Source organism: Panthera leo, chromosome A2 (assembly GCF_018350215.1).
Source record: "Panthera leo isolate Ple1 chromosome A2, P.leo_Ple1_pat1.1, whole genome shotgun sequence".
NCBI classification, from domain to species: domain Eukaryota; kingdom Metazoa; phylum Chordata; class Mammalia; order Carnivora; family Felidae; genus Panthera; species Panthera leo.
Genome location: NC_056680.1, coordinates 12,748,201 through 12,775,269, shown reverse-complemented (window position 1 = coordinate 12,775,269; position 27,069 = coordinate 12,748,201). Strand labels below are relative to the sequence as shown.

General features: G+C 61.8%; 3 protein-coding genes across 7 annotated transcripts; 1 reads left to right on the top strand and 2 right to left on the bottom strand.

Moving 5' to 3' along the window:
• Nucleotides 1-9: 9 nt before the first annotated feature.
• On the bottom strand, nucleotides 10-3,515 carry GTPBP3 (GTP binding protein 3, mitochondrial). 2 transcript variants are annotated; one of them, XM_042928853.1, is made up of 9 exons: nucleotides 3,463-3,515; nucleotides 2,788-3,041; nucleotides 2,594-2,680; nucleotides 2,293-2,495; nucleotides 2,052-2,124; nucleotides 1,821-1,964; nucleotides 1,461-1,626; nucleotides 954-1,232; nucleotides 10-747 (listed from the first exon to the last, which is right to left on the bottom strand). In XM_042928853.1, the coding sequence occupies exons 1-9, from the start codon at nucleotides 3,513-3,515 to the stop codon at nucleotides 522-524; spliced, it is 1,485 nt and encodes a 494-aa protein (XP_042784787.1). In that variant the 3' UTR covers nucleotides 10-521. The 2 variants fall into 2 exon arrangements, with proteins under 2 accessions (XP_042784787.1, XP_042784786.1); XM_042928852.1 differs by having other exon boundaries at nucleotides 1,821-2,124.
• Nucleotides 3,516-5,304: 1,789 nt separating this feature from the next.
• Nucleotides 5,305-15,611, top strand: ANO8 (anoctamin 8). Its single transcript, XM_042928841.1, has 18 exons — nucleotides 5,305-5,605; nucleotides 6,374-6,484; nucleotides 6,599-6,731; nucleotides 6,912-7,050; nucleotides 7,131-7,227; nucleotides 7,872-7,988; nucleotides 8,093-8,220; nucleotides 8,315-8,476; nucleotides 8,806-8,958; nucleotides 9,090-9,216; nucleotides 9,336-9,391; nucleotides 9,489-9,563; nucleotides 10,372-11,181; nucleotides 11,439-11,630; nucleotides 11,768-11,899; nucleotides 12,011-12,121; nucleotides 13,356-14,022; nucleotides 14,886-15,611. The coding sequence occupies exons 1-18, from the start codon at nucleotides 5,500-5,502 to the stop codon at nucleotides 15,263-15,265; spliced, it is 3,696 nt and encodes a 1,231-aa protein (XP_042784775.1). The 5' UTR covers nucleotides 5,305-5,499; the 3' UTR covers nucleotides 15,266-15,611.
• Nucleotides 15,612-17,624: 2,013 nt separating this feature from the next.
• Nucleotides 17,625-25,619, bottom strand: DDA1 (DET1 and DDB1 associated 1). Of its 4 annotated transcripts, none has more exons than XM_042928846.1 (5): nucleotides 25,463-25,619; nucleotides 20,878-20,954; nucleotides 20,586-20,637; nucleotides 19,707-19,768; nucleotides 17,625-18,310 (listed from the first exon to the last, which is right to left on the bottom strand). In XM_042928846.1, exons 1-5 carry the CDS (start codon nucleotides 25,602-25,604, stop codon nucleotides 18,200-18,202), a joined length of 444 nt encoding a protein of 147 aa, XP_042784780.1. In that variant the 5' UTR covers nucleotides 25,605-25,619; the 3' UTR covers nucleotides 17,625-18,199. The 4 variants fall into 4 exon arrangements, with proteins under 4 accessions (XP_042784780.1, XP_042784782.1, XP_042784779.1 ...); XM_042928848.1 differs by having other exon boundaries at nucleotides 20,878-20,958; nucleotides 25,463-25,543; XM_042928845.1 differs by lacking the exon at nucleotides 25,463-25,619 and adding an exon at nucleotides 24,888-25,209.
• Nucleotides 25,620-27,069: the final 1,450 nt, after the last annotated feature.

The window sequence follows — 27,069 nt, the reverse complement described above, 5'->3', positions numbered from 1 at the left end:
TACTCTCTGTACAAAATACAAAACGTATATTTTATGGGTGTATCCACAAGTATGCAAAAGAGCAGAGAAATTTTGGGAGGACACAAGTTAAGCTGTGACCCCAAGGGATGTGGGGGGACGGAGTCTTCCGTGTTTAAGCATTTCTGGATCACCTGAATTTTTTATATTCCTTTGGTATTTGCAAAATAAATTAAAAACCACAAAGCAAAGAACTCTGAGGCCCTCCCACCTCCATCCCAACCTTTCACCCCCGCTCCTCCACAATCAGGCACCCAGAGCGGTTCCACTCCAGAGCGGCTTGAACCCCTGGCATGTCCCTGCAAGGGAATCTGGCTGGCCGTAGCTTGGTCACCGCCAGCCACAGCGAGCTCACCACCTCTGAAGGCAGCGGCTTTGCTTCATTGTTCTGGAGTCAGGTTCTTCCCCCAGGGATGGAGATTCTCACTTGGCCTAAGCTCTTCCCACATGCCTCAAGGCTTCTGGGCATCCACTCTGCCTGGCTGAGAGCTCCAGGGCTCCCCTCACTTGCCCACGCAGAAGTCCCGGAAGATGATATCCAGGATTTCCTCAGTGCCCCCTCCGCCGGTGATGCGGGCCAGGTGCCCCCGGGCGAGTCGCAGAGCCTCAGCAGCCAGGGCCAGGTCCTTAGTCTGCGTGTAGTGGCCAAGAGCGTCCAGGCAGCCCTGTAGGTGATGCTGGTGCCTTGCACGCGTCAGGAGCGGTGGGCCTGTGGACGGGTCCCCACACCTGGAGGGGACAAAGGATAAGGATGTGATCTCTCAACTTTCACAACCAGCATTGCCAGGGGGAGGATCGTTTGCATTTTGTAGATACAGAAAATGGGCCTGGGCGTGGCGGGGTGGGCGGGTACACGTCCAAAGCCAGTGGCTCAGCCGAGACTTGAACTTGGGTTGAAGGAGGGTGTGGGAAAGGGGGAGGGCGTGGGCGCTCACACTTCGGCCAGCTCCTTCCTCAGCGCCTCCAGGAGGCCATCCAGCCCCTCTCCGGTCAAGCAGGACAGCAGCAGGTGCGGGCGCAGGTTGGGACTGGGGTCGGGGCCGCCTGGAGGCAGTAAGTCCGATTTGTTGAGCACCAGCAGGAGGCGCTGGCTGTTCCCATTGGGGCTCCCAGCTCCGGCGGGGGCGACAACGGTGTCCAGGAAGTTGCGGCTGGACGGAGAGGCCAGGTCAGAAGCATCCAGCACGGCCAGAATGAGGTCAGCCTGCTCAAGCCTGGGGGAACAGCGAGAACCAACTGAGCAGTGACCCCAGAGTTGAGTAATTAAGGGCACGGGGGGAGGGTGGGGCACGGGCAGAGGCTGAATTTAAATCGCTGTCCTCCCCACGTCGGAGTCCCCACTGAGCTGAGCAGCCTTTCCGGATTCGGGAGGGATATAAAATAAAGGCAGCCAGGAGAATCGGGAGTGCCTGCTTCCCCATCCCACCACCCTACCCGCCTACCTCTCCCGGGCGCGCCGCACGCCCTCCTGCTCCACGGGCCCAGCGCCCTCCCGCAACCCCGCCGTGTCGCTCAGCAGCGCCGGGAACCCGGCCAGGTCCACGGGGGTCTCCAGCACGTCGCGGGTGGTCCCCGGTTCCGGAGACACTATGGACACAGGCTTCCGGCCTGGGACGGCGTGGAGAGCAGGGGTAATCACCAAGGAGGCGGGACGGAGGCGATGGAGCCCCTCCCTCGGGCTCCACCTCCTGGCGAGGCGGACTTTTCATCCTCCCGGCTCCTCCCCCAACACCTGAACAGCTCAGTTCCCCAGCTCCCGGCCCCGCCCCCAACACTAGGCCCCGCCCCCGCCCGCCACGCACTGAGTAGGTTCACCAGGCTGCTCTTGCCAGCGTTGGGGGGTCCTGCGACCACTACGTGCGCCCCTGAGCGAAGCCTCTGCCCGCGCCTGGCATCTCGAAGATGTGCGCCCAGTGCCAGCTGCAGCTCCCGCACTTCGCTGTTAGCTGTGGATGGAAGAGAGCAGAGGGGAGGGAGTGAGGGGGCCTCCGGGGGCTGAGACACCAGATGTCCCCATCCCTTGCAGGACCCACCTTGCTCCAGGACGCCCTCCTCCAGGTTGTCATCCTCACCAAAGTCGATATAGGCCTCCACATGAGCCAGAGCCTGGGGTGGGGGGAGAGGGGGCAGCGGTGTGGCCACCCAGGAACCCACCCTCCAGTGTGCCCAGGTCCAGCCTGACCTAAGGGACCGGATCGGAGACTCCTGCAGTGAGGAAGCTCTCACGCACAGGTTGGGCAGGTCGGGCCGGAAATGGACGAATAGGGGGCTTGCCTTAGTGAGGGTCCCGGCCCAGCCGTGGCAGAGGTGGCCCAGTTCTCCGTCCAGCTGTCTCAGCGCCTGCCGCCGCTGCGCCTCGGTTTCCGCATGAATTAGATCCGCCAGCCCCTCCACCTCGGTCAGGCTCAGCTTCCCGTGGGCGAATGCCCGTCTGGTGAACTCACCGGCCTCCGCTGGCCGCAGCCCTGGCACGCTACCTGCGGGAAGGTCCTGGGTCCTGAGCTTCCCGGCCCCCACCCTGGGTCCTGAGCTTCACTGGCAGAGCCGGACCTCGAACCCAAGGCTGCAAACTCACCCAGGGCCTGCAGGACGCCACTCACCACCGCCGGGCCTCCGTGCACGTGGAACTCGGCGCAGTCCTCACCCGTGAAACTTTGGGGACCTAGTGCGGCGAGATGGGAGTCGAGGAGAGTACGGCTAGGCAAACGCCTGGAGGGGGGAAACTGGGTCACGAGAGCTACAGCAGGTTCGGGATCTGGAGCCCCTCACCTGGGAACCAGAGCACCAGCGCGCGATCCAACGGCTCCCCGGAACGGGGGTGGCTGAGCAGGCGCAGGCAGGCGCTGCGAGCCGGGGGCAAGTCCCGGGGCGCCGTGAGGCTCCGGAGGGCGTGGCCGCTGGCGGGGCCGCTGGTTCGGATCACCGCGATGCCGCAGCGGCCGTGGCCGGAACTCAGCGCGAAGATAGTGGCCCCGGAACCGGGGACCGGGACGCCGCTGCCCTGGCGCGTGCACGGTCTGGGACTGGAGAGGAGGAGAATCAGTGCATCTGGGAGGCTCTTGTGGCAGACTGGCAGGTGGATAGAGGACTCGACGGTCGGGAGATGCCCCAGGTGGAGGGTGTGCGGCTGGAGGATGGGCAGATTGGAGCGTCTGAGGCCAGACCCGATTGAGGTCTCTGAGAGCAATAATTGACTCAGATGTGGGCTCTGCGGCAGGGGGATGGATATATATTGTGAAGCTGAGGGGGCTGATATCAAAATGTGACTCTGAGGGCAATGCGCGACCCAGATGTGGGCTCTGCGGCAGGGGGACGAACCGATTGGAGCTTGGAAAAATGCGAAAGGTGGTTCGCCGCAGGGAACTGGGCCCTCAGATCCCAGGGAGAGGGTTTGAGCCCAAGCAGCACCCCACGCTGTCACACCCCTTCCCCTTATCGCCCCACCTGCGAGGCCCACGTGCGGCCCGGGCTACCAGGGTCCACAACCCCCGCCACATGGATTCACAACCGGCGATCCGCCTACCCTCTCAGCCTGGGTGACTTCTAGTCCTGACAGGAGGCCCCGCCTACTCCGCGGCGTGACTGGTAAAATGTTCAACGATTCCCGATCATCATTGGGCCCCTTAGAAGACGTACTGCCCACTCACTGAAGATCTTCGTTTCTATTGGCTGGTGACAGGGCAAGAGGCGGGGAGGGGCTGCACGCGGGGGTGCCGCGAAATGGCGTTCCCCCGGCAACCTTAGACCGAATTTTTAGGATCCTAGAACAGTGAGAATCCGAGACACCGGAAATGAAGGGTGGGAGGAAGAACCACGCATGGCCCAGGGCCGTGGGAATTACACCGAGACGAGGGTTCGAGTCCCGTATTTTCCATCGGGCCACTCCAAAGCTTTAGGCGACGCAAGAGATCTCAGGGGCGCAGAGGGATGGGTTCCGGGGAACTCACGCCCTGGCCCTGGTAAAGTCTAGTCCAAATCTCTGGGAAGATTCCTACATGTGTTCTCAGAACTCTCCAAGTTTCTCGCCCCTCCCCCAGCTTTCGCTCCCGCCGTTCCCTCCTCCTCGGATACCCTTCTTCATTTGACAAACTCCTCCTCAGACCCTAGCTCCAAGGCCCCCTCCGACCGGACGCCTTTCTGGAATCCCCAGCACAGCTCTCTCTGCCCTCTGGGCTTTTCCGGCCCAGGCCTGCTCCAGCAGAGCTGAGAATCCGGTCTCCGGTGCGTCCCTGGCTCCCCGAAAGCCAGAAAGGGGACTCTCAGGGATTACTTTCAGGTTAACCCAGGACAGCGCAGGACCGCGGAATAAAGCGCTGATGGAGGAATTCCAGACACTGGCTGGGCGGGGTCTCCGCGGGCGCTTTCACACGGCCAATTCTCTGGTTCTTGGACGGAGCGGGCGGGCGGCGCTCTCACAATTTTGGGAAGAAACTGTCGGACCGGCTAAACCCTGCCTCGACCCGCTCAACTTTTTCATTTGTAAAAGAGGGACGAATGCGGACACTCGCCGTCTCCGCGTTGTTCCATCAGTCTCAAGTATACATCAAGCGCCACCTGTGCGCCAAGAACCAGAAAGACTCCCTGCCCTCCCTGGGCTCTCCGTCTAACAGAAGAGGCTACACAGAATGGTCAGCGGTCTGGATGCCAGACAAAATACAGGACGCCCAGTTAAATGTAAATTTTAGATAAACAACCAATAAAGTTTTGGGGTAACTATGGCCCATGTGATATTTGGGACATACTAAAAATGTATTTATTCGTTTGTCAGAAGTTCATTCACATTTAACTGGAAAGACTGTACTTTTGTTTGCTAGACTTGGCAACCCTATCGGGTCCTCTCTGAGGAGGTGACGTCCTCGGGGGTCCAGGGGTTAACTGGACGGAGAGGGCGCGACGAGTGCCCCATGTAGGTGAACGGCTCAAGCTGAGACTCAGAGGCAGAACCTGCTGTAACTACGTACTCGTCTTCTGTGGCGAAGTTATTGCTACCTGGAATCTCCCCCGACCTGGCCCGCCCCCTCCCACGTCCAGCCGTAGTCAAATCACGCCCAACTCAGATTCCAAACCCCGCACTTGCAGATGGGGAAACTAAGGCTCGGAGGCGGAGAATCCAGGCCCGGGGCGGGCGGGGACGAGACCCAGAATATGACGCGGGCAGGGACAAGGAAGAGAATGCACCTTTGGTGCGGGCGGAGACGAGCACCAGAGAGCGAAGTGGGCGGGCGAGAACAAAATCCAGAAAACAACACGGGCGGAGTCGAGAACCCAAGAGCGACGTGCGCGGGGACGAGAAGGAGAATCGAGGTTCCGCGCGGGCGGAGACGAGAAGCAGCGCTCGGGCACGCGGGGACGGCGGCCGGCGCGGGCGGGCGCGGCCTTTGTCTCCACCTCCAGCGCGCTCCGCGGCTGCACCGGCCCGATGAGCCCGCGGCCCCCCGGCGCTCGGGCCGCCCGCAGCCCCTGACCTGACCTGTCCTCGCCATGGCCGAAGCCACCTCCAACGCCGGGGGCACGTCCCTGGAGGGCGAGCGTGGCAAGAGGCCCCCGCCTGAGGGCGAGCCTGCAGCCCCGGCGTCCGGAGTTCTGGGTATGTGTGCGGCGGCTGGATCTGACAGGGTTGCAGGTGCCTGGGGTGCGCACGGCGGTTGGACCGGGAGGGGATTGGGGTCAGCTGTCCCAGGCCTGGAGTCCAGTCGAGGGGCCGGTTCTCCGGGCACTGCGGCTGCGGCGGGGCTAGAGCGGCTGGGAAGATGCAGGGGGCGGGGGTCCCAGAGCAGAGACGCGGACACACCCCTCTGAGAGCCCGGGCCTGGGGCCGAGCCCAGTCACCCCTTGAGCTACCGGATCGCAGCCCGGCAGGGGTGCGCTCGAAAGAGCCACTCCGCAGAGGATACAAAATCATACGGTCCTGGGTTCGAATCCCAGCTCGCCTTTGTGACCTTGGGTGCGTGACTTAAACGCCCCGGTCCTCAGTTTCCTCACCTGTGAAATGGGGATAAGAACCGCGCCCAGCTCTGAGGACGCGCTGACATGATGTGGTGTAGCGCTCAGGGCTGCTAGTGAGCGCCCTATCGATCGTGGTTTTGGAGGCGGAGCTGGGCCTCAAGAATGAGTAAGATTTGTAAGGGAGGACCTGGGGGAAGGGCATTTCTGGAGGAGGGCCTGGCTGGTGCAAGGACACGGAGGGAAGGAAATAAGCCGAGGCCAGAGCTTGCAGGCCACTGAATGCCAGGCTGAGTGCTGAGGAGCCCTGGAGAGTGTATGAGCAAGGGCCAGGGCTGGAGGGACTGAACCAGAGGCTGGGGTCCTGGTCTGGGAGTGGCCTGACCTGGGCCCTGCCCCACCTGCCCCCTAGACAAGCTTTTTGGGAAGCGGCTCCTGCAGGCTGGTCGCTACCTGGTGTCCCACAAGGCGTGGATGAAGACGGTGCCCACGGAGAACTGCGATGTGCTGATGACCTTTCCAGGTACTTGTGCCCACTGCCCTGGGCTCCCCTGAGCCGGGCCACCCTGAGTAGGAGTGTGTAAGAAGCCTCAGACCCCTTGTGACAAGAGCCATCAGTCCCTGTGCCCCTTGGCAGACACGACTGATGACCACACGCTGCTATGGCTGCTGAACCACATCCGCGTGGGCATCCCCGAGCTCATCGTACAAGTCCGCCACCACCGCCACACGCGTGCCTATGCCTTCTTCGTCACCGCCACGTATGAGAGGCGAGTCTCTGTCCCTAGCCTCTCGCTGACCCGGCTCCCCAGCTCCCCACCCTTCCAAGCACTAACTGTGAGGTCTAGCGCCCTGCATTTGTCCCAGGTGGCTGCCAGGTATACCAACCCTAGCTCCAGGAAGGTGAGCCAGGGTCTCTCCATGATGCCACCTCCCTGTCTCCCTGGCAGCCTGCTTCGAGGAGCCGACGAGCTGGGTCTGCGCAAAGCAGTGAAGGCCGAGTTTGGCGGGGGCACCCGCGGCTTCTCCTGCGAGGAGGACTTCATCTACGAGAATGTGGAGAGTGAGCTGCGCTTCTTCACCTCCCAGGTGCGGCCAGCTCTGGCTCCCAGTGTGCACCCCTAGCCCTTGGGCTGCTGCTCCCTGTGCTCAAACCCTGTCCCCTGCAGGAACGCCAGAGCATCATCCGCTTCTGGCTGCAGAACCTGCGAGCCAAGCAGGGCGAGGCACTACACAACGTGCGCTTCCTGGAGGACCAGCCAATCAGTGAGTGGGCGGGACCAACCTCCAATCACACGTGGGGAGTTGGGTGGGGCTGTTAGAGGACAGCCTATCAACGTAAGAGGGCGGGGCCTAGAGCCAACTGATCAAAGGCTAGTGAAGAGTTGGGTGGGGCCTGGAGGCATCAATCAATGAGATGAAGGGGTGTGGCCTTAACTAAGAGGTGGGGCTTACCCCCTGGGAGGTTGATCCCTGAGAAACCTTTTTCTGGGTCTAGCATAAGGTAGGGGCAGAACCATGGACAGCACTCCATGCACTGGGTGGTGCGGCCCTGGGCCTCGGTTTCCTCTCCAAGAGACCAGCTACCCCAAGTTCACCTCCTGACGCCAACTTTGCACCGATCCTCAGATGTTCGGAGCAGTGAGCTGAGGCCAAATGGCTTTATTTAAAAACAGGGTTCTACACTGGCCCCATCCTACCAGGTTTCCTGCATCCTCTCCTGCCTGCCTCTGCACCTCCAAATTCTGAAGGAGAACTAGATAATCTGTCTACTCAGGACTGCTCTCCTGGGAAGGGCCCCTGCAGATTTAAAAGCAGGGAAAAGCTGTAACATGGGTTTTGGCCAAGGGCGCTGGCCGGGTCAGGCAGAGGCAGAAGGGCGGGGCTCACGCATTCTTGTCCCCCAACAGTCCCTGAGCTGGCAGCCCGCGGGATCATCCAGCAGGTGTTCCCGGTCCATGAGCAGCGCATCCTGAACCGCCTCATGAAGTCGTGGGTGCAAGCTGTGTGTGAAAACCAGCCTCTAGGTGTGGCCCCAGGCTGGGGGGGTGTGTGTGTGCGGGAGTCTCCGGAGCAGGCAGGGCTGACCAGAACACCCCCCCACCCCACCCCCGCTGTGTGCCCCTGGCAGATGACATCTGTGACTACTTCGGAGTAAAGATTGCCATGTACTTTGCCTGGCTGGGTTTCTACACATCAGCGATGGTATACCCAGCCGTCTTTGGCTCTGTCCTGTACACTTTTACGGAGGCTGATCAGGTGCTGGGAGTGGGCTGGGCAGGGGCTGGGGTACCTGAGACACCCTCCTTCCTGGGCCAACCTGGCCAACAGCTCGGCCCTCCGCCATCCCCAGACAAGCCGGGATGTATCGTGTGTGGTTTTTGCCCTCTTCAACGTGGTCTGGTCAACCCTGTTCTTGGAGGAGTGGAAACGGAGGGGGGCGGAGCTGGCCTACAAATGGGGGACGCTGGACTCACCTGGGGAAGCAGTGGAGGAGCCACGGCCCCAGTTCAGGGTCAGTCGTGGGTGTCTGGGTCCAAGGACTCCCAAGAGTGAGAGGTGGAGGTGGGGGGCCACTGCAGGGACAAAGACAAGATGTGAAATGGGGCTACGGCATCAGAAAGGGTGTGCCAAGTCAGGGGATCTGCATGCTCGGAAGGGGAGGGGTGGGAAAATGCATTTAAGGGCCTGGGAAAGGTGTTCTGGGTCTGGGGGAGGGGGGGGAGCGTCACCACAGAGGTAAAAGCATGGTGGATGGAAATGGAGTTCAGAGCACTGGGAAGGGTGTGTGGGGCAGGGTGCACCTCTGGCCTCACGCTGAGCCCCACCCCCACCCTCTGCCAGGGTATCCGGCGCATCAGCCCTGTGACGCGGGCTGAGGAGTTCTACTACCCACCCTGGAAGCGGCTGCTTTTCCAGCTGCTCGTGAGTCTCCCCTTGTGCCTCACCTGCCTGGCCTGTGTGTTCCTGCTCATGCTCGGCTGCTTCCAGCTGCAGGTGACCTCTGGCCTCCCCCACCCCCACCCCAGCCCCAGCCTTGGCCCTGACCAGACAGCCACCTGCCCGGGTCCACCCCCCCAAGCCGAGCCCAGACGCCGGGCTGACCTGTAAAACCTCCGCCCCTGCAGGAGCTGGTGCTGAGCGTGAAAGGGCTGCCTCGTCTTGCCCGCTTCCTGCCCAAGGTCGTGCTGGCCCTGCTGGTCAGCGTGAGCGCAGAGGGCTACAAGAAGCTCGCCATCTGGCTCAACGACATGGGTACGCCCTGCAAGGGGAGGTCCCGCTGCCCTGGGGAGGAAGGTCCTCACTGGCCTTCAGGCTCCCCGCTGCTCCCAGGGGGCCTGGGCCACCTCCTCACTCACCCCCTCGGCCCCCAGAGAATTACCGGCTGGAGAGCGCCTATGAGAAGCACCTCATCATCAAAGTCGTCCTGGTGAGTGGCGGCCAGCAGGCGGGCAGTGGGGGTGGCCTACATGGGGCACAGGGGGGGCTCCTGGGGTCAAATTTGCTTACCTGTCTGCTTCCCACAGTTCCAGTTTGTCAACTCATACCTGAGCCTCTTCTACATTGGCTTCTACCTCAAGGACATGGAGCGCTTGAAAGAGGTGAGACCCCAGCCCACGGCAGTGCCCCCCACAATGGCGGCCAGTGGGGGGCCGGACTTGGCCAAGGGGTCCACGGGCTTTCCAGCCCCTCCCCCCCCTCCTCCATCCTTCTCTCTCTGTCCGTCCGTCCGTCCGTGTGTCCTCTCTCTGCCTGTCACCCACCCCCCATCTGTCCGTCCACCTGTCCGTCGGTCCCTCCACAGCTCCTGCTCGTCCTGTCCCTGTCCCAGAGCCTCGAGCGGCAGCTTCGGGCGGTGCTGGTCCCGCTCGCGGCCCTGCGGTTCCGCCTGCTCCTCCTCTCCCTCCGGGGCCTCCTGCTCGTGGCCCGGGCCAAAGTATGGGCAGGTGGCGAGCCCACAGGGTCTCGCCGGGGTGGGCAGTGTGGCTATGCTTGGGGCCTCACGCTGAGCCAAGGGTGCATGTTCCAAGGGGCTGGGGCTCTGCTGATGGGGTGCAGATGGCAGGGGCCTCTTGAGGCCCTGGGCACCAGCTGAGCTCCTGGGCAGTGCTGCAAGCAGGGGACCTGGAGCCACGGCAGGATGAGACATGCATTACAACCCCAGGAGGTTGGCTAGGAGCACTGGCCCGCCAGGCTATGGTCTGTGGCAGATGAGTGGTGGTAGAGGCTGAGTGCTGGGGTCTCCATGTCCCGGGACATCCAGAGGGGTGGCTTTAGCAATTGGGTTCAGGGCATGTGTCTGGAAGCTTGCTCCTAGAAGGCGGGTGCCCAGTCCCAGCAGCCTGTCCCGGTGCCCGGGGCCTCGCCCGCCCCCCACGTGGCCTCTCTCCACCCCCTTCCTGCCCCCAGATGCTGGCCACTCTGCTGATCACCCGCCAGTTCCTCCAGAACGTGCGTGAGGTCCTGCAGCCGCACCTGTACCGGCGGCTGGGCCGTGGCGAGCTTGGCCTGCAGGCTGCCTGGGAGCTGGCCCGTGCCCTGCTTGGCCTGCTGAGCCTCCAGCGCCCTGCACCCCGCCGCCTTGAACCCCAGGCCGAAGAGGGTGGCGGAGGCGGCAGCGGGGGCCGCAGGTGTCTCAGTGGGGGCTGTGGGGCACCTGAGGAGGAGGAGGAGGCTACCGTGGAGCGGCGGCCCGCAGGGGAAGGTGGGGAGATGGGGGATGGGCCCCGGGGAGGCAAGGAGGAAGAAGAGGAGGAGGAGGAGGATGAGGAGGAGGAGGAGGAGGAGGAAGATGAGGAGGAGGAGGGTGAGGAGAGCGGCCTCCTGGACTGTGGGCTCCGGCTGAAGAAGGTCAGCTTTGCCGAACGAGGGGCTGGGCGGCGGCGACCTGGCCCAGAGGCCCTCCTGGAGGAGGGGAGCCCCACTATGGTGGAGAAGGGGCTGGAGCCGGGAGTATTCACACTGGCTGAAGAAGACGATGAGGCCGAAGGGGCTCCCGGCAGTCCCGAGCGGGAGCCTCCGGCCGTCCTGCTCCGCCGGGCTGGGGGCGAGGGCCGTGACCAGGGGCCAGACGGGGGCCCAGACCCGGAGCCAGGTTCGGGCGACTCAGCCCGGAGGCAGCGGCGACAGAATCGGTCATCCTGGATTGACCCACCCGAGGAGGAGCACTCACCCCAGCTTACCCAGGCCGAGCTTGAGAGCTGTATGAAGAAGTACGAGGTGAGGAGAGCGTCTGAGGGCCCAGGCGAGGCCCTCCGAGGGGCAGGGCCTGCGGTCTGAGGGGGGAGGTGGGAGGGGTGCAATAAAATGGGGCCCTGGATGTGGTCAGGAACTTCCTGGAAGGGGAGCTCTGGGTCCATTCAGGATCATCGGAGGAAGGCAAGGCTTGAGAGAGAGGAAGGTAGTCTAAGGGAGGAGGCATTCTGGTCTGAGGGAGGGCGGAAGGCCACACCCAGGCACCGCCCCGCCCCCTGCAGGACACGTTCCAGGACTACCAGGAGATGTTCGTGCAGTTCGGCTATGTGGTACTCTTCTCGTCTGCCTTCCCCCTGGCCGCTCTGTGCGCCCTGGTCAACAACCTCATCGAGATCCGAAGCGACGCCCTCAAGCTGTGCACGGGGCTGCAGCGGCCCTTCGGGCAACGGGTTGAGAGCATCGGCCAGTGGCAGGTGTGGGGGCGGCCAAGGACTCAGAGCCGAGGCCCCGAGGGAGTCCGGGTGCGCTGGGGAGGGGCAGGAGGCCCCGGGAAAGGGCGGCTGGACCCCACCGGAGCCCCCCCACCCCCACCCCGCGTGTTCCCCTGCAGAAGGTGATGGAGGCCATGGGTGTCCTGGCGATCGTGGTCAACTGCTACCTGATCGGCCAGTGCGGGCAGCTGCAGCGCCTCTTCCCCTGGCTCAGCCCCGAAGCGGCCATCGTGTCTGTGGTGGTGCTCGAGGTGGGGCTGGTGGCCGGGGAGGGGGGCGGGCGGGGGGGGGGGGGAGGAGCTGGGGGGGCCGCAGGGCAGGGCGTCCGGAGCCTGCAGCCTCGTCCTCCTCTGTTGTCTCAGCACTTCGCTCTGCTCCTCAAGTACCTCATCCACGTGGCCATCCCCGACATCCCAGGCTGGGTGGCCGAGGAGATGGCCAAGCTTGAGTACCAGCGCCGGGAGGCCTTCAAGGTACACTTTGGGGGGGGGGGGGGGGCGGGGAACGTTGGTGCGGCGCTGGGCTTGGTCCGCTCCTTCACTCTTTGGGGCTTCTCCACCTCGGCCGGCTGGCTGGCGGCCGGGTTCTTAGCAGGAGGGAAGATGTGCGGAGCCCAGTGTAATAATTAGCGCTCCGCACCGGCCCGTCCCCTCCCGGAATCCCGGTGGCGTCCAGCACCAGGCTGGCACTTGTGAATATTTAGTCATCGGCCAGCTCACCGGCGGTGTCCCGTTTGGGGCCAGGGACACAGCTGATGCTTCCTAGAAGCCCGGCTTCTGCCACATTCCTCAGAAAGCTGCCGAGTGGGCCAAGGAGCTCACCAGCGCTGGGCGGCGCTCTCCGCAATGACCGAGATGGCCTCTGTCTGCGCTGCCTGGGTGGCCCCTGGCTCCGGGCGGCCGACGAGTACTTGAAATGGGGCCGGTACAGCTGAGAGGCGGAATTCGCATCGCACTTTATTTTGTTTTGCCATTTTATTCGAATTATTGAAACCGACGTTGACAAAGACACGTGGGGCTACAGGCTCCTGGACTGGCCAGCGTGGAGTCTGGCCTGTGCCACTCATGACTCTATCGCTGGTTCTCCAGAAGGCAGGGGACAGTCAAGAACCAATATGTGGTTACCCCCTTTCTCAATTCTTTTTTTTTTTTTTTAATGTTTGTTTCTTTATTTCGAGACAGAGAGAGAGAGAAGAGGATAGAGAGCAAGTGGGGGAGGGGCAACGAGAGGGAGACAGGGAATCCCAAACAGGCTCCGTGCTGTCAGTGCGCCCGATGCGGGGCTCAGACCCACGAACCGCGAGGTCATGACCGGAGCCGAAACCAAGAGTTGGATGCTTGACCGACTGAGCCCATCCCCCCCAGTCAGTTCTCTTGTCGATTCTCAGAAATTCTCTTCTCGATTCTCAGAAAGCACTGGCATGAATCCGGGAATGCAGTTGGTGCCTAATAAGGGGTTAGATCTCTCCCTACTACCTCAGAGAGCCACTGGGTGGGCTCGGGGATGCAAATGGTACCCAAAAAGTGTTTAGATCTCTCCCCACTTCCACAGAAAGCCCCAGTGTGGGTCCAGGAAGGCAGCTGGTGCCCAGTAAGTGTTTGGATCTCTCTCCGCTTCTACAGGGTGCACCAGCATGGGCCTGGGGGTGGGGCGGGGCTCACACAGCTTTTCTGCCCAGTCCCTTTAATGGCTCTGTTCTGCCCACAGAGACACGAACGCCAGGCCCAGCACCGCTATCAGCAGCAGCAGCGGCGGCGGCGGGAGGAGGAGGAGCGCCAGCGCCACGCGGAGCACCATGCCCGGCGAGAGCGCGACGCCAGCGGCCGGGAGGAGGCTCGGGCCGAAGGCTCAGGGCTGGACCCTGCTGCCCCTGAGAAGGCCTCTGCCAAGGCCAAGGGCAGTGGGGCAGGCGGCCACGGGCAAGAGCGGCCCAAGCGCCCGGGGTCCTTGCTGGCACCCAACAACGTCATGAAGCTGAAACAGATCATCCCGCTGCAGGGCAAGTTCCTGTCGTCTGGGGCCGCATCCTCACTGGCCAGCGCGGGGGCTGGCCCTGCCGCCCGGCCACCCCCTGCCCAGTCACCCACGGGTAGCGACACCCGCCTGCCAGCCTTCCTCAGCTTCAAATTCCTCAAGTCGCCTGAGACACGGCGGGACCCAGAGCGTAGCCACTCACCGCCCAAGGCCTTCCACGCTGGCAAGCTCTTTCCTTTCGGTGGGGCCCGGGCTGACGCCGGGTCCAACGGGGCAGGTGGGCAGGCCCGGCTGGATGGGACCCCCAGCGGCGGAGGAGGCCGAGCCCAGCGGAGTGGGCCGGTGGACGAGGCTGCGGCTGAGGAGCCGGACGCCCCCCGGCCTGAAGAGGAAGGCTCAGGTCACAAGCTTTAACTCGGGGGTGGGGACTCTGGGCTGGGCTTTGCGGGAAGGGATGGGGTGGCCAGGCCTGGGGAGAGGGGCTGAAGGGGACAGAGGAGGCCCGGTCTCTGTACCGGTTGGGAACCTGGGTACGCGGTACGTGGAGCCTCTCAGTCAAAGCCTGCTCAGTATCTCCGGGACCCTTGACAGCCAAAGCCCCCTGTCCCGGTGGCCCTCCCAGGGCACCCTGCCCTCCATGCTCTGGTGCCAGGAGAGATGCAGGAGGCTTCTTCCCCACCTGGCCCAGCCTCTCCTGCCCCTATGAGACCCCACACCCAGCTCATCCTGGGGGGACTGGACCCCCCCCAGGCCTCTATGCAAGTCCCTAACCTGCAGCCCTGCTGTTCAGGGAGGCCTTCCTTGGAGGTGGGGGCCAGGGCTGCCTACCCAGGGAGCTCGGCGGGCTCGGCCACAGGCTGCACCCGGATTCGCGCTGAGCAGAGGTGCAAGCCTCGTGCCCACCCGCCCCGCCCCCCCCCCCCCCCCCCAGCCCACCTTGCTAGCCCCAACCCCAGCCCAACCCAGCTCCAGGCTCCAGCAGCTCATCCCCCAGGGAGCCCAAGAGGTGGCAGCTGCAACACCAGGGACGCAGGTCAGAAATCAGAGGGACTTCCTCAGACTGTCCCCTCCCCCCCGTGACGGGGAGGGGCCCAGTGCCCAGAGACAGGGGATGCACCGGAAGACGCCCACCCCTTGTCACTGATCAGAAGCAATAAGGCCCTCGAGGTGCCTGGAAGCCCGGGAGGGAGCGCGGGCAGGGTCCGAGCGGGGTCCGGCGGCGGGGGCGGCACCCCCCCGGAACGGCCCCTCTCGCCTCCGCAGGGACAGCGCTGGCCCCCGTGGGCGCCCCTGCCCTCCGCACCCGCCGCAGCCGGAGCCCCGCGCCGCCGCCGCCGCCGCCAACGCCGCTGCCCCGGCCCCCGACGCCGCCCGCAGGCTGCTGGCAGTGGGACGGGCCGTGGGGCTGCGGGGGCGAGGGCGCCGCCCCCCGCCAGGCCCCCGCCCCCGCCGCCGCCGAGTGCCCGCCCTGCGCCCTCGCCGGGCCCCCGCCCGCCCCGCAGCCCCTGCCGGGGGACGCCAGCTTCTACAGCCTCCCGCCCCCGCCGCTGCCGCCCACCTCCGAGCCCCCGGAGCCCCCGGCGCCCTCGCCCAGCCCCAGCCCCAGCCCCCAGGCCGTGTGCTGGCCCAGCGGCTGGCATTAGCTCCACCCGCCCGCCCTGCCTTCCTGTTCTCATATGCAATATCAGTCGTGGACCGGGGCGGCGGCCGCCACCCAGAAAACGCGCTTCGGCTCGACGGCCCCCAGTATTGGCTGCCCCATCCTGGGGCAGGGCCGGGGGCCGGCCCCCCCCCCCCATCTGCCGTTTTCCTTTCGACCGGGATGGGGGAAAGGAAACCCCCCAAAACCAACAGAAAACACACAGAATAGGCGATTATTTATTTGTTTTTAATTTATTTTGTCATATTTTTGTAAAACGGCAGAAATGCAATAAAAAGTATATTTCAACAGTGCCCGAGGACAGAGCAGTGGAAGGGAGGGGGTCAGGGGGCCCAGTGACTTGTAGTTGGCGCCGGCTTTTTGGGGACCTAGCAGGCCTAGGGTGGGTGCCCCTCCCATCCTGTGACCCTTGGGGGCCTCCTCCTAAGAACTGGGTCTTGAGGCCACAGATGGAAAACTCCAGACTGCGCCAACTCTGAGACGGCCCAGATTTGGGGGCCGAGTCCAGGCCTGGGGCCCCTGGGAGGAGCTGCAGAGCCTGAGGCCCTGGCTTCAGCTTCCTAGACAAAGGAAGACATCTCGAAGTGTCGAAAGGACTCAGCAGTTTGGGTGCCAGGCCCAGGTCCTGACTTGGCCTTGGCCCTGCAGGGTGAGAGGTGACACGGTCCTCTAGGCCGCACTTTCTGGGATAACTGCCTCCCAGGCTGCCATCTGAGGAGCCAGAGCAGTGAAAGGAACTTGGGGTATGAAAATCGGAAGGCACCTGGCACCCGAGTCTCGATGTTGAGGGGATGGCACTTTTGGGGATGCCATTGGGGAGTGGCCAGGATGCCCCACTGTGGGATTGCTGTCAGACCCAAGCTGCTGGGACTCTTTGTTGCGTAGTCAGGGATGGGACGCGGCCCCTCCCCCTCAAGCATGTCCACATCCAAAGGCTCAGAGCTTGATGGGCCCTGCCCCGTGGCTGAAGGAGACCAGGGGGAGCCAGTGTGAGTCAGGGGCACTTTGGAGGGCTGTGAAAGAGAAACCGGGGTTCACTGGAGGCAGGAGAGCAGCCTGTGCAAAGGCACAGAGGTGAGGGAAGGCAGAGTTTGGTGTCTGAAGGAGCAGAGGAATAAGGGGCGGTCCCAGAGGCAGGAGAGCTGGGCAGAGGCTGGCTGAGGGAAACCTGCACCAGGGAGACCACAGGGAGGCCTAGGTGGGCCACGGCCACGGGACCCCTCCCCAAGCCGTGGCTGACACTGACAGGAGATTAACCCAGTCCCTCACAGGGGAACCGAGGCCACAGAGACGAGGGCAGGCGTGCCACCGGCTCTCACTATCCCATACGCTTTGAAGCTGAAGTCTATTCACTAACCATCAGTGACACCAAGTGCCTGCCTAGGTCAGACCAACCCCTGAGACTGGGGATTCCAAGGAGTCTGAGAGCCTCTGGGGACTCAGTCCACCACAGCACCACCGAGAGCAAGCTCGCATCTTGTGAGCACCTGCCTTGTGACCACAGGGACTCAACACAGGCGTAAATGCCACCCAAAGCTGGGAGGAAAAGCCCCTTGGCCCCACAGGGCACAGCTCGGTGGTGACCCCCAGAACCTTCCACCGTGGGAGGCGCCGGGCGGCCCAGGCTGGAGCAGTCTGGCTCAGGCAGGGACCTCCACGGTGATAATCTGGTGGCACCCCATAAAGCCTGGCATTCCTTCCAGCTCCACAGCCCAACCCCTCACCGCCCTCAAGGCTGTAGCGCTCAGCTCCCAGGCCACGGCCCCCACTTGGGGCTGGTGGGTGGGGAGAAGCAGCGTTCCCCCTGGCCTCAGGCCCAGTGTTTGAGGCCTCAAACCTTCTGCCTGGAGCCTGAATGCCCTCTACGTCTCCAAGCTCGGGCCCAAACCCAGCCTGGCTGACAGCCCGCCAGTGGCTGTGTAACTTGCTGACCGACAGCTCCAGGGCTGGGCATTCCTCAGAGCTCCATGTGCCTCGTCTCTGAACCAGGGGCGCTCAAGGCCATGCCACCTGGGCGGTCTCCATAGTGGCCGGTGGGAACACCACCCTGACTCGAGGCATCCAGGGTGTGGGGCTGACCACAGTTATGTCCTTGGCAACACGGACCATCTCTCAGGGGTGTCCTGGTCCTCTGGGACACCTTGACAGGTGAGGCATGGGGGGTGGGTCCAGGCAGGTCTTGGCTCTGAGCGAGGCGGCCACAGCAGGCCCGTGAGAGAATCCAGTGGCTCCCAGGGCCCCAGCATGTGGGGGGGGCCCTCTTGGCTCCTCTTGGTGGTGATGAGACGACTCTCAGTGACTCCGTCCTCTGGGGCTGAGGCATACGGAGCCAAGACGCGAGGTCGAGTAGGAAAGATCCTTTTATTGGGGTGGACACGGAGCACGCACTAGTCCATGATAAAATGACTTAAGAGAAAGATCCGGAAATGCCGACTTCTCCCCCTGGCACACATTCAGAGCAAAGCCTGGGCACGACACAGGTCCAAGCCAAGTCTGTAAGGCCCGGACTGGAGAGCAGGAGCAGAGAGAAGGGCTCCCACGCATGCTGCCGGGCCACAGCAGGGCCCCGGCTCTAGGCCCTTGCAGACACGCTCTGGTTTTTCCGGAGAACTGGGGGCTTGTGGGGGCACAAAGGGGGTTCTGGGGGGGGAGGGGTTGTGAATAACAATGTTTTTTAAAAAGCATCTACCAACATCGCACTACTGGGTCTGACGTCCCCTTTAACCATCGCTTGGTACATTTTACAGCATAAATAAAAACTCAAGGAAAATAAATACATCGGCTCCTATGAGGTTGGAAGTGGTATGGATTGTAGGGCGGGGGGCGGGCCGGTGGGGGGGCAGGGTGGGGGGCGCTTACACAAGGCGGGCGGGCGAGGAGCAGACAAGACAGGAGGCGCCTGTGGGGAGCGAGAGTCTTAAGTGTCCTCGTGCATGTCCGGGCTGTCGGTCCGTGCGACCTTGCGGGGGGGCGCCGAGCTCTCACCCTCGAGGTCCACTTGCTCCTGGTCTCTCTTCTTGGCGGCGTTCTGAGAGGCAGGGCAAAAGGGGGGGCGCGTAAGTCTTCATCTGGGCGAGCCCCTGAAAACCTGCTGCCGGGCCTGGAGCTGGGCACCCAGCCCAGGGCCTCTCCTGCCTGCCGGACCGCCCCGGGCTGAGCCACAGTCTTCGGGACCGCCAGCCCCAGACTGCCAGGCATTTCCCGGGCCCTGTGAGGAGTCACCACGGCCGGCTCTGCACGGAACACACTGAGGAATAAGCCACCCAGCCAGAGGGCAGAGAGCACCCATGAGCCACCCAGGGAAGGCGTGCATTGCCACAGAAGAGGAAAGCGGGCCTGTGTGGGAAAATCTCCTTTCCCCCACGGCGGGAACCCAGGTCTGCCGGGGCTGGGGAGGAGGACGGGGTGGGCCACGCAGCTGAGATTTTCAGAACAGTCCCTTCATCATGGGGTCCTCCTCCAACCTCACCCACAGCAGGCCGCTGTCTGATGCTCAGTGTTAGGCAAAAACCCCCAGACTGTGTTGCAGAACGCACGCGAGTTTTCATTAAAGAAAAAGAAAAAAATGTCCTGTGTAAAAAGGCAGCCTCGGGATGGGGGTGGCAAGACCTTTCACTACAACTACACCCCGTTGTATTGCCTGGAATTTTTTTTTTTTTTTAATTTTTTTTTTTTTCAACGTTTTTAATTTATTTTTGGGACAGAGAGAGACAGAGCATGAACGGGGGAGGGGCAGAGAGAGAGGGAGACACAGAATCGGAAACAGGCTCCAGGCTCCGAGCCATCAGCCCAGAGCCTGACGCGGGGCTCGAACTCACGGACCGCGAGATCGTGACCTGGCTGAAGTCGGATGCTTAACCGACTGCGCCACCCAGGCGCCCCTGGAATTTTTTTTTTTTTAATGTTTAGTTATTTTTGAGAGAGAGAGAGAGAGTGCGAGCAGGGAGGCAGAGAGAGGGAGACAGAGCATCCGAAGTGGGCTCTGCTGACAGCAGAGAGCCCAATGCGGGCTCGAACTCACAAACCACAAGATCATGACCCGAGCTAAAGTCAGACACTTAACCGCCCGAGCCGCCCAGGCGCCCCATATTGCCTGGAACTTTAATCATGTGACATTTCACCATTAAACAAAGATTTTCGGCAATAACACTGAAGTCTGTTTGCTGCCCGGGCCATGCTGGCAGGCTGTGGAGAGCCAGGCCTCAGCGGCAGTCAGGCCTCTGTACCTCCTGACAAGCTCCTACCCATCCCTGAACGCCAGAACCGTATGGCCTCGGCACGCCGTTCACTGCTCTAAAATGCTCTTCCCTCCCCTAGACTGCCTGGCAAACTGCTATTCAGCCACCAAACATCCCCCACTCAGAGCCCCTCTGCTGGCCACCACCGTTGCCATGAGTTCCGGCACCTGATCCCAGGCACCTTACCTTTTTGTCCCATTGCTGATGTAGGTAGCGCAAAAGGATGTTTGTCTTTTCTGTCACAATGACTGAGGAGAAAAGGCGGAGAAAGTTGCGGGAAGAGGCTGCAGGTGGCCCAGCCCCCACCCCGGCCTGCGCTGCCCCTCCCAGGACAGGCCCTCGCCCCTCCCTGGTCTCCAGCCTGGCTCTGCCTGGGTGACTGCGTGGGGAGTCTGCACCCCCAGCACGGGAGAGCTCGGGAAGCCTGGTGTTTTTGCTCCCACACACAGCTACTACCGGGGGCCTGAGCCGGCTGCTCCAGCTGGGCCCCTGCTTCCTAGGGAGACCCAGGACCTCCGCCGCACTTGGGGCTCCACCCCCAGGTCGGGGAAGGAAACCCGGCACTCGGGTCCAGGCAGACCAGGAACACAGACCTATACAGCTGTGCCCCGGTGAGCACAGAACCCACCCAGCAGGGTCCAGGTAGGTTCCTTTCACAATTAAAATAAAACACAACCACGATAACCTTCAGGTCGTCCTGCTCTGCGCGCTCTGTGCCTTTCTCTGCGGGCCCCTCCACCTGGCCGCCCCCTCCCTGAGCTGCCCACCCCAGGCTGGGCGGGGACCCCTCCCCACAGTACGCGGCTCAGGGTCTGCGACGCGGTGCTGGCAGGGGACACCCAAACTCATGGGAGGTGAAGGGGAGGGGGCCGGCGAGCAGCAGATGAGAGCTAATGAGGGCCCCCTCGGGGCCGCATGTGGACGCCAGCATGTGGAGATCAGGAGGCTCCCGGAGAAAGCCAGGCTTCCAGCTGCTGACAGGCATCCCGGAGCTCACCACCCACACCGCCCTGGGGCCCTTCCCCTCGGCAGCCAGGCTGAGACAGGCTGACAGAGGCCACTTACTCTGTTCAGATGGGTACTCCCGCGTGGGCAGGTAGACTGAGGGACGACGGTTCTGCAGGAGAGCCGGGGAGGTGAGGAGAGCAGGCGGGCTGACTGGGGTCCCCCACCCCTCACCTGGGCACCCACCCTCCCATAAAGACAACGGTGTGCAAGGATGTGGGCGGGGCTGGGCTCGAAGACCAGCCTGCGTTCCTGGCGGGACCTCGACAGTGTGTCCACGTCGTGCCCTGCCCCCACCCCCCCCACCCCGGCAGCTCCAGAACCACTCCCAGCGCCCGGAACGCGTACTCACCGAAGCTTTGCACACAGAGTCGGCGTGAAATCGACTAAAATTGCTTTTGTTGTAGACAGGCAGGCCTTTCAAAAAATCTGCCTAGAAGACAGGGAAGATGGTAAGTGAGACAGGGCAGCAGGTCGGGCCATCCCTGGGGTGCCTGTGGGACTGGGCTTCCAGCTGACTTCCAGTTTCCTTCCTCAGGTCCTCCCGTGACGTTTTCCAGAATGCACCCTTAAGCTGGCTACCTGAGGTGCACACTGTTGGGACCAGAAAAAAGTAGCCCTGGGATAAGTGAGCGTTCTCTTCTGGGGTCCTCACAACAGCCCTGTAACCAGCTGAGAGCGGGGAGAATGGAGGCTGAGCAAGGAGCAGGGCAGGGAGTCGAACCCGGGCCCAGACCTTCCCTCTGTGCTTGCCGAATATTAAACACCTGGTCTCGTTTCCACATATCCACCTTGACAGAGACCTGGGATGGAAAAGGGCTCGGCTACCCTAAAAGACCCTGTGGGCCAGAGTGACCGTAAACAGGGGTGGGGGAGCAGGGCCCTGGGTGAAGGGGAGAGGGCAGCCGGGACACAGGCTGCTGCTGTACGGACACGGGAACCCAGGGTCAAATGAGCTCCCAAGTCCTAAGAAAACTCAGAAACCCAACTCTTAGCACGCCGTCACCAGGTTGTTCAAGGTGGCTGGGCTTTTCAGAAAATGCTGTGTGGACTGAAGCAGACAGGTCTGTGAACAAGAGTCAGCTCAGGGGTTGCTCCTGGGGTCCACCGACCTGGAGGCTGCTCCGCAAAGGGAGAATGGCCCGTCCATGGCACGGAGCCAGGCCCGTGCGGCTGCCGGGAGCCAGCACCGGAATTCATTCACAGCCCTGACCTATCGAAAGTCCTTTTTCTCTGACACTTTGGCATGAGCTGGGCAAGAAAGGGTGAGCTTTCTGGAGGGGAAAGGCCCTGATTCTGGGAAGGAAGTGACTCTCAGCCATAAGACGGGGGCGAGAAAGGCCAGTGAGAGCCAGGTCCACCTCAGGAAACTGAGGCACGAGAGCCTGAGGGATGCTTGGGGAAGGATGATGGCCAAGAGTTTGGGGTGACTTCTTAGCAGAACAAGAGGGCGGCGCTGTCATCAAGCCTGGAGTGGGGCAGGTGGGCAGGGGTTCCTCACATGGCCCGCCAGGGGCTGGAGTCACCCCATAATAAAGACGAGGAAATGGAGGCAGAAAGGTCACATGGTCCTCGTCTGCGTTCACCCAGCCCCACCAAGAAAACAAGAAACCAGATTTTACCCAGGTTCACCCAACCTCAGAGGCCAAGCTCCTTGTTTATATGACATGCCAGTGCCTCAGTTTCCCTTCCTGAAAACCAAGGCCTCAGAGGCCCTGCAGGTCACATTAACCCTCCCTTGGGAGATCCATCCGCATACCTGAGCCAGAACTCAGCAATGTCAGGGAAGCAGCTGTCCAGGTGATGCCCCCCACCCTCTAGGGCAGGTGAGAGCAGGTGTTCCCACCTCTGTAGGGCCCAGCCCTCCCTCTCCTGGGCCCTAGCGAGACCTCGGCGGCACGGACCAGCTAGGGAAGCTGGAGTGTGGGTCAGCCTCCCCCACCCACTCAGGAGGCGTGACGTCTGGGTGACCCACTGCCCCGGAGCCAGCTCAAAGCCCCTCAAATTTGCCTCCTCCATCCCAGGACCCCTGCCCCAATTCCACCCCAGACGGTGGAGCCAAATTCATCCATCCAGCAAGGTTTTCCTCAGGCTCCTACTATGTGGCAGGCCCTGCACCAGGCAGCGGGGCCCTGGGGGGAAGGCACAACAGACCCGCTCTCGGCCCTGGGAAGCACGGAGTACACAGGGACACAGGTGAGACTCGAAGAGCTGGTGAGTCCTGAGTGGCCATGAGGACAGGGTGTCGGGAGGGGACTGTGAGATCCAGGACAGCACTGGGGAAAGCTGTGACTGATTCGGGGGCTCAGGAAGGGCTGCCCAGAGGCAATGATGCAGGCACTGAGACCTGAAGGGTGACGAGGGGCTCCTGTCCCTGCTCAAGCCCCTCCAAAGCCCTGGCTCGGCTTGGCCCACGCTGTCCTCCTGCCACAAAGCCCCTCCATCTGTGCTGGTCCTGGGCCACCCCCGCAGAGTGCCCCTCCCTTCTCCATGCTGGAAACACCCACCAACCTCTCTGCTCAGCTCCGAACCCCCTCGGCCCCTTCCCTCTCCCCACGCCTTGAGAACCTCTGCTAGAGCCAAAATCACACCCCGATGAGGTCACTCGTTTCTATGTCCATCTCCCTCGCTGGACTGGCTCCTCCCTGAGGGCAGAGGGCAGGGCAGGGCTGTCTCCATCCTGGACCCCTGGCAGGGTTCACATGGAGCCAGGTGGCAGAGTGGTGAGAGGTGCAGAAACCCCACAACCTGCACTCAATCCCGGTCGGGCCCCTCATTGGCTGGGTGACCTGGGGCAAGTGGCCCCCCAGCCCGGGAAAGAGTTTCTCGCAGAGCTCCCTTGAAGGCCAGCTGTTAGCACCAGTGTGTCTGTGCTGAATAAATGAATGAAGATGGGATGACCGGTACTTCCTGCCAGCCAAGCAGGAAAACAAGGCCTCGGGCACAGGAGAGAAATCCTCACGCCAGCCGGCCAAATCCTAGCCAAAGCTGGGCCCAGAAGCCGTGCACCTGCCTCAGCAGACACTCACCGAACATGTGTGTGCCATCCCCAGGCAGGCAGTCCACCAGTGAACCCACCCAAAGAGAGAGGAAAAGAAATAATGTGCCAAGAGACGAGAGACAAGGGGCCTCCTGAAGTCAGGAAGGGCTCCTCTGAGGGGGTGATGTTCACAGGAGAAAGAACATTCCAGGCAGAAGGAGCAACAGATGCAAAGGCCCTGGGGTGGAAGGGACTCAAGAGTGTGGGGACATGAAAACAAGGACAGTGTGGCTGGAGCTGAGGGAAGAGATGAGAACAGGAGAGATGAGATCACAGAGGTAGACGGGGCCTTGGGGGCGAGGGGGCAGCTGGGGTCTCATCTGGGTTACAAGAAACCCCCAGAGTGGGGCACCTGGGTGGCTCAGTCGGTTAAACATCAGACTTCGGCTCAGGTCAAGATCTCACGGGTTCCTGAGTTGGAGCCCCACTTGGGGCTCTCTGCCTTCAGCGCCGAGCCTGCTTCAGATCCTCTGTTCCCACCCACGCCCGCCCCTCCCCTGCTCAGACTCCTGCACAAACTTTCCCTCTCTCTCTCAAAAATAAACATTAAGAAAGAAAGAAAGAAAGAAAGAAAGAAAGCAAGCCCTAGAGTATCTTATATGCTAGTAAGTGGTATAATGAGATTTACATTTTAAGTGACAAGCTCGCTCTGGTTCTGGGTGAATTACAAGCTGCCGGGGCGGGGGAGGGGGGGGCAGGATGGAGGTAAGGTTACCAGGGAAGAGGCTGGGGCGGGCGTCCAGACAAGTGGCGGCAGGGCCTAGACCAGGGTAGGGAACTGTGGACGAATTCACGATGCATCCTAGAGGCAAAGCCATCAGAACTTCTTATGGACTGGACGTGGGGGACGAGATTGCAGCAATGAATCAAGGGACAACACCCAGGCTTGGGGACCCGCGTGCTAAGGACCCGCTTTCCCCTCTCCTACTTCTGTTGCCTATCCCTCACCACATCCCGTGGGTTGTGGGCTCGGGCCCTGGGTCCAGGGACCACGGGGTTCTGACTTGCCCTGCAAAAGCTTGCATCACCTCTGTCAGCTCGGGGGTGGGGGTGGGGCCTTCAGCACAACTCTGATGCCAAGTCACCATCCCACTCTGCAGGCTGGGGGACGGACCCCAAAGAACCACTATAACCAAATCCAGGATGAGCGCATGGCCCAACCAGCTGGCATTATTCCCACCTCAAGATGAGAAGCCAGCTGGGAGAAGATGTCACCAGCCCCAAGTCACCCAGCTCATCTGTTGAGCGTTCACTGTCCTAAGCCCTTCACGAAATCAGTTCTCTCAATTGTCACAACTCTATCAAGTCTGGACTATTGCTACCTCCATTTAACGCAGAAAGGCCTGGGATCGGAGAGATGAACTTGCTCCCTCCTAGGGGCAGGTCCGGGCCCGGAATCCTGGGGGTGGGATCAGGGCTCTGGGGGACCTGGGCAGTCTGTGATGTCGCACTTCCTTTGGCTACAAAGCCCCACATGTCACGAAGTCAAGCCCCCTCCCCCGCCCCAACGCCCAGGCCAGCTTCCCAAATCCTCATGAACTGGAGACACCCAGGCCGGGGAAGCCGAGGACAAGGCCTGAAATGGGGGGTCTCGGGAGACCCCATCCCCACCCCCACCGATTTCCGGGGGAGCAGCGACCCGGAAATGAATGGGTTGTCAGGGCCTGGAAGCCTACATGGGGTCAGGGGTCGGAGAGAAGGAGCTGGGGTGGGGTCAGCAGGAAGCTCACAGCAGGGTCCCGAGGTTGAAGGTTATAGGGCAGAGCGAGAGGCGGGGCGGGGCCTGAGGGGGCCGGGCTGGGAGGTGAGGGGCTTCAGGGATTACTAAAGGTGGGTGGGCCCGCGGCGCCATTTTGTCGAACGGAGGGGGGAGTACGGGCCCGGCAGCCTCTCTCACCATCTTCTGTTTCCTCCGTCGCTGCCTCAGCCACCGCCTCAGCCACCGCCGCCGCCACCACAGCCGCCTTCTTAGCCGCCGCCGCACAGTAACTTCCAGCCACGGCACAGCCCACACTGATGGCGCCGCCGCCCCCCCTCATTGGCTTGCACTCTAGCCCCGCCCCAAGGATAGCGGCCTCTGCGCGCTTCCATTGGCCAGATCCCACTAAGTCACGCGTCCATTGGCCATCACACCTCCTCCTTTGGTGGTCAAGTTCGGTTGAGGAAGCAAAACCCCGCCCGGGAATTGGAGGCGAAGGCGCAAAATCCGGAAGTGGGCGGAGGCCGTGCCCCCGAAGTCTCTTGGGATTTGTAGTCCACAACTCCGGGAGGTTCCGCTAGTCTCTCGACTTTCTAGCGTTTACTTCACTTTTTCATGTGGTGGCTCATGGAGTTTCCACAGCAGCCCCGGAAGACAGGGACCCACCGTAACACTCCCAGCCTCCTCCCCAGGGTCCTAACCTGTTAACAGATCTAAACTGTTCTGCACTTGCTGCTTAATATCTTTCAACTGACAGCTCAGATTCTCTTGTCCAAATGCCCCCGTGGCTCCCCAGTCCCCCAGGGATGCAGTCCCATCTCCCTGGCCCCGAATTTTGGAACCCTCCGGCATCTCTCAGGCACCTTTTATCTTGACACCGGGGTCTAATCCCTTCTCCCTTTGGGCCCTCCCCGATCCTGGTACTTCTCCCAGGAAGCCTTCTCTGATTTCATTCTTCCCAAGTCTAAGCCAGGCACTTCCTCCAGAGTCCCACAGCCCTCGCAATCCTCCTCTCAGCCCCGACTCCGCTGTCTCCGAGCTGCCTGGGTACAAATCAAGTGCTCCTACCCTGCCCACCAGACTGATAGCCTGCCAAGGACAAGGACCCGACACCCAGTACATAGGAAATACTCAGTAGTATTAAGTGGAAACTATGAAGTATTATTATTCCAACAACACAGCAAAGGAGAAACAAGCACCTCAATTCATAGAAGCCAAATGAGCCTCAGAGGGTTAAGGCCTTTGCTCAAGGTCATACAACGCATCCCCAAGGAGCAAGTGAATTCCAACACCAACCCCCTCCCCACAAGCCTCCCCAGACCTGTGGAAAATTATGACAGGTAGAAGACAAATGGAAATTCGGACATTTATTAGACACTTAATGATATTAAGGAACAACGTTAACCATTTTTTTGGGTGTGAAAAGTTGTTTTGGTTATGTTCTTAAAAGGCCTGTCACCAGGCCTGGAGTGTTTAAAAAGGCTTTTTCTAGAAGAGATGCATTCTGATATACTTACAGAAGAAATAACCCGATGCCTGAGATTTGCTCCAAAATAACACAGGAGGGGGCAGGTGGGTTGTGGGTGACTGGTGGTCAGAGCTGTGTACAGAGTACACGGGGTTCACTGTGCTACTCAGTGGGCTGTTGCCGTATGTTCAAAATTCTTCCTAATTCAAAAATCGTAGAAAGGGACTAGGTCTGACTTCCTACTCCCACTCTCAGTCCAGCCCCAGACTTCTCCCCCTGGGCCAACCCCACAATTTGAGGTGCACGCATGTCTGAGTCGTCCGGGCTCCCCACAAAA

Bases quoted from the DNA above. Each gene is read 5' to 3' on its own strand.
- GTPBP3 (XM_042928852.1), bottom strand. From the start codon at position 3,515: ATGTGGCGGGGGTTGTGGACCCTGGTAGCCCGGGCCGCACGTGGGCCT. The intron at 2,496-2,593 runs GTGAGTTTGCAG...ACCTTCCCGCAG, and splicing joins TGGCGTCCTGCAGGCCCTGG to GTAGCGTGCCAGGGCTGCGG. The intron at 2,125-2,292 runs GCAAGCCCCCTA...CCCCCACCCCAG, and splicing joins GGGCCGGGACCCTCACTAAG to GCTCTGGCTCATGTGGAGGC.
- ANO8 (XM_042928841.1), top strand. From the start codon at position 5,500: ATGGCCGAAGCCACCTCCAACGCCGGGGGCACGTCCCTGGAGGGCGAG. The intron at 5,606-6,373 runs GTATGTGTGCGG...CCTGCCCCCTAG, and splicing joins CCCGGCGTCCGGAGTTCTGG to ACAAGCTTTTTGGGAAGCGG. The intron at 8,221-8,314 runs GTGCTGGGAGTG...CGCCATCCCCAG, and splicing joins CTTTTACGGAGGCTGATCAG to ACAAGCCGGGATGTATCGTG.
- DDA1 (XM_042928845.1), bottom strand. From the start codon at position 25,041: ATGTGGGGCTTTGTAGCCAAAGGAAGTGCGACATCACAGACTGCCCAG. The intron at 20,955-24,887 runs GTAGCAATAGTC...TCTTCTAGGCAG, and splicing joins CCTTTCTGCGTTAAATGGAG to ATTTTTTGAAAGGCCTGCCT. The intron at 20,638-20,877 runs GTGAGTACGCGT...GCTCTCCTGCAG, and splicing joins ACTCTGTGTGCAAAGCTTCG to AACCGTCGTCCCTCAGTCTA.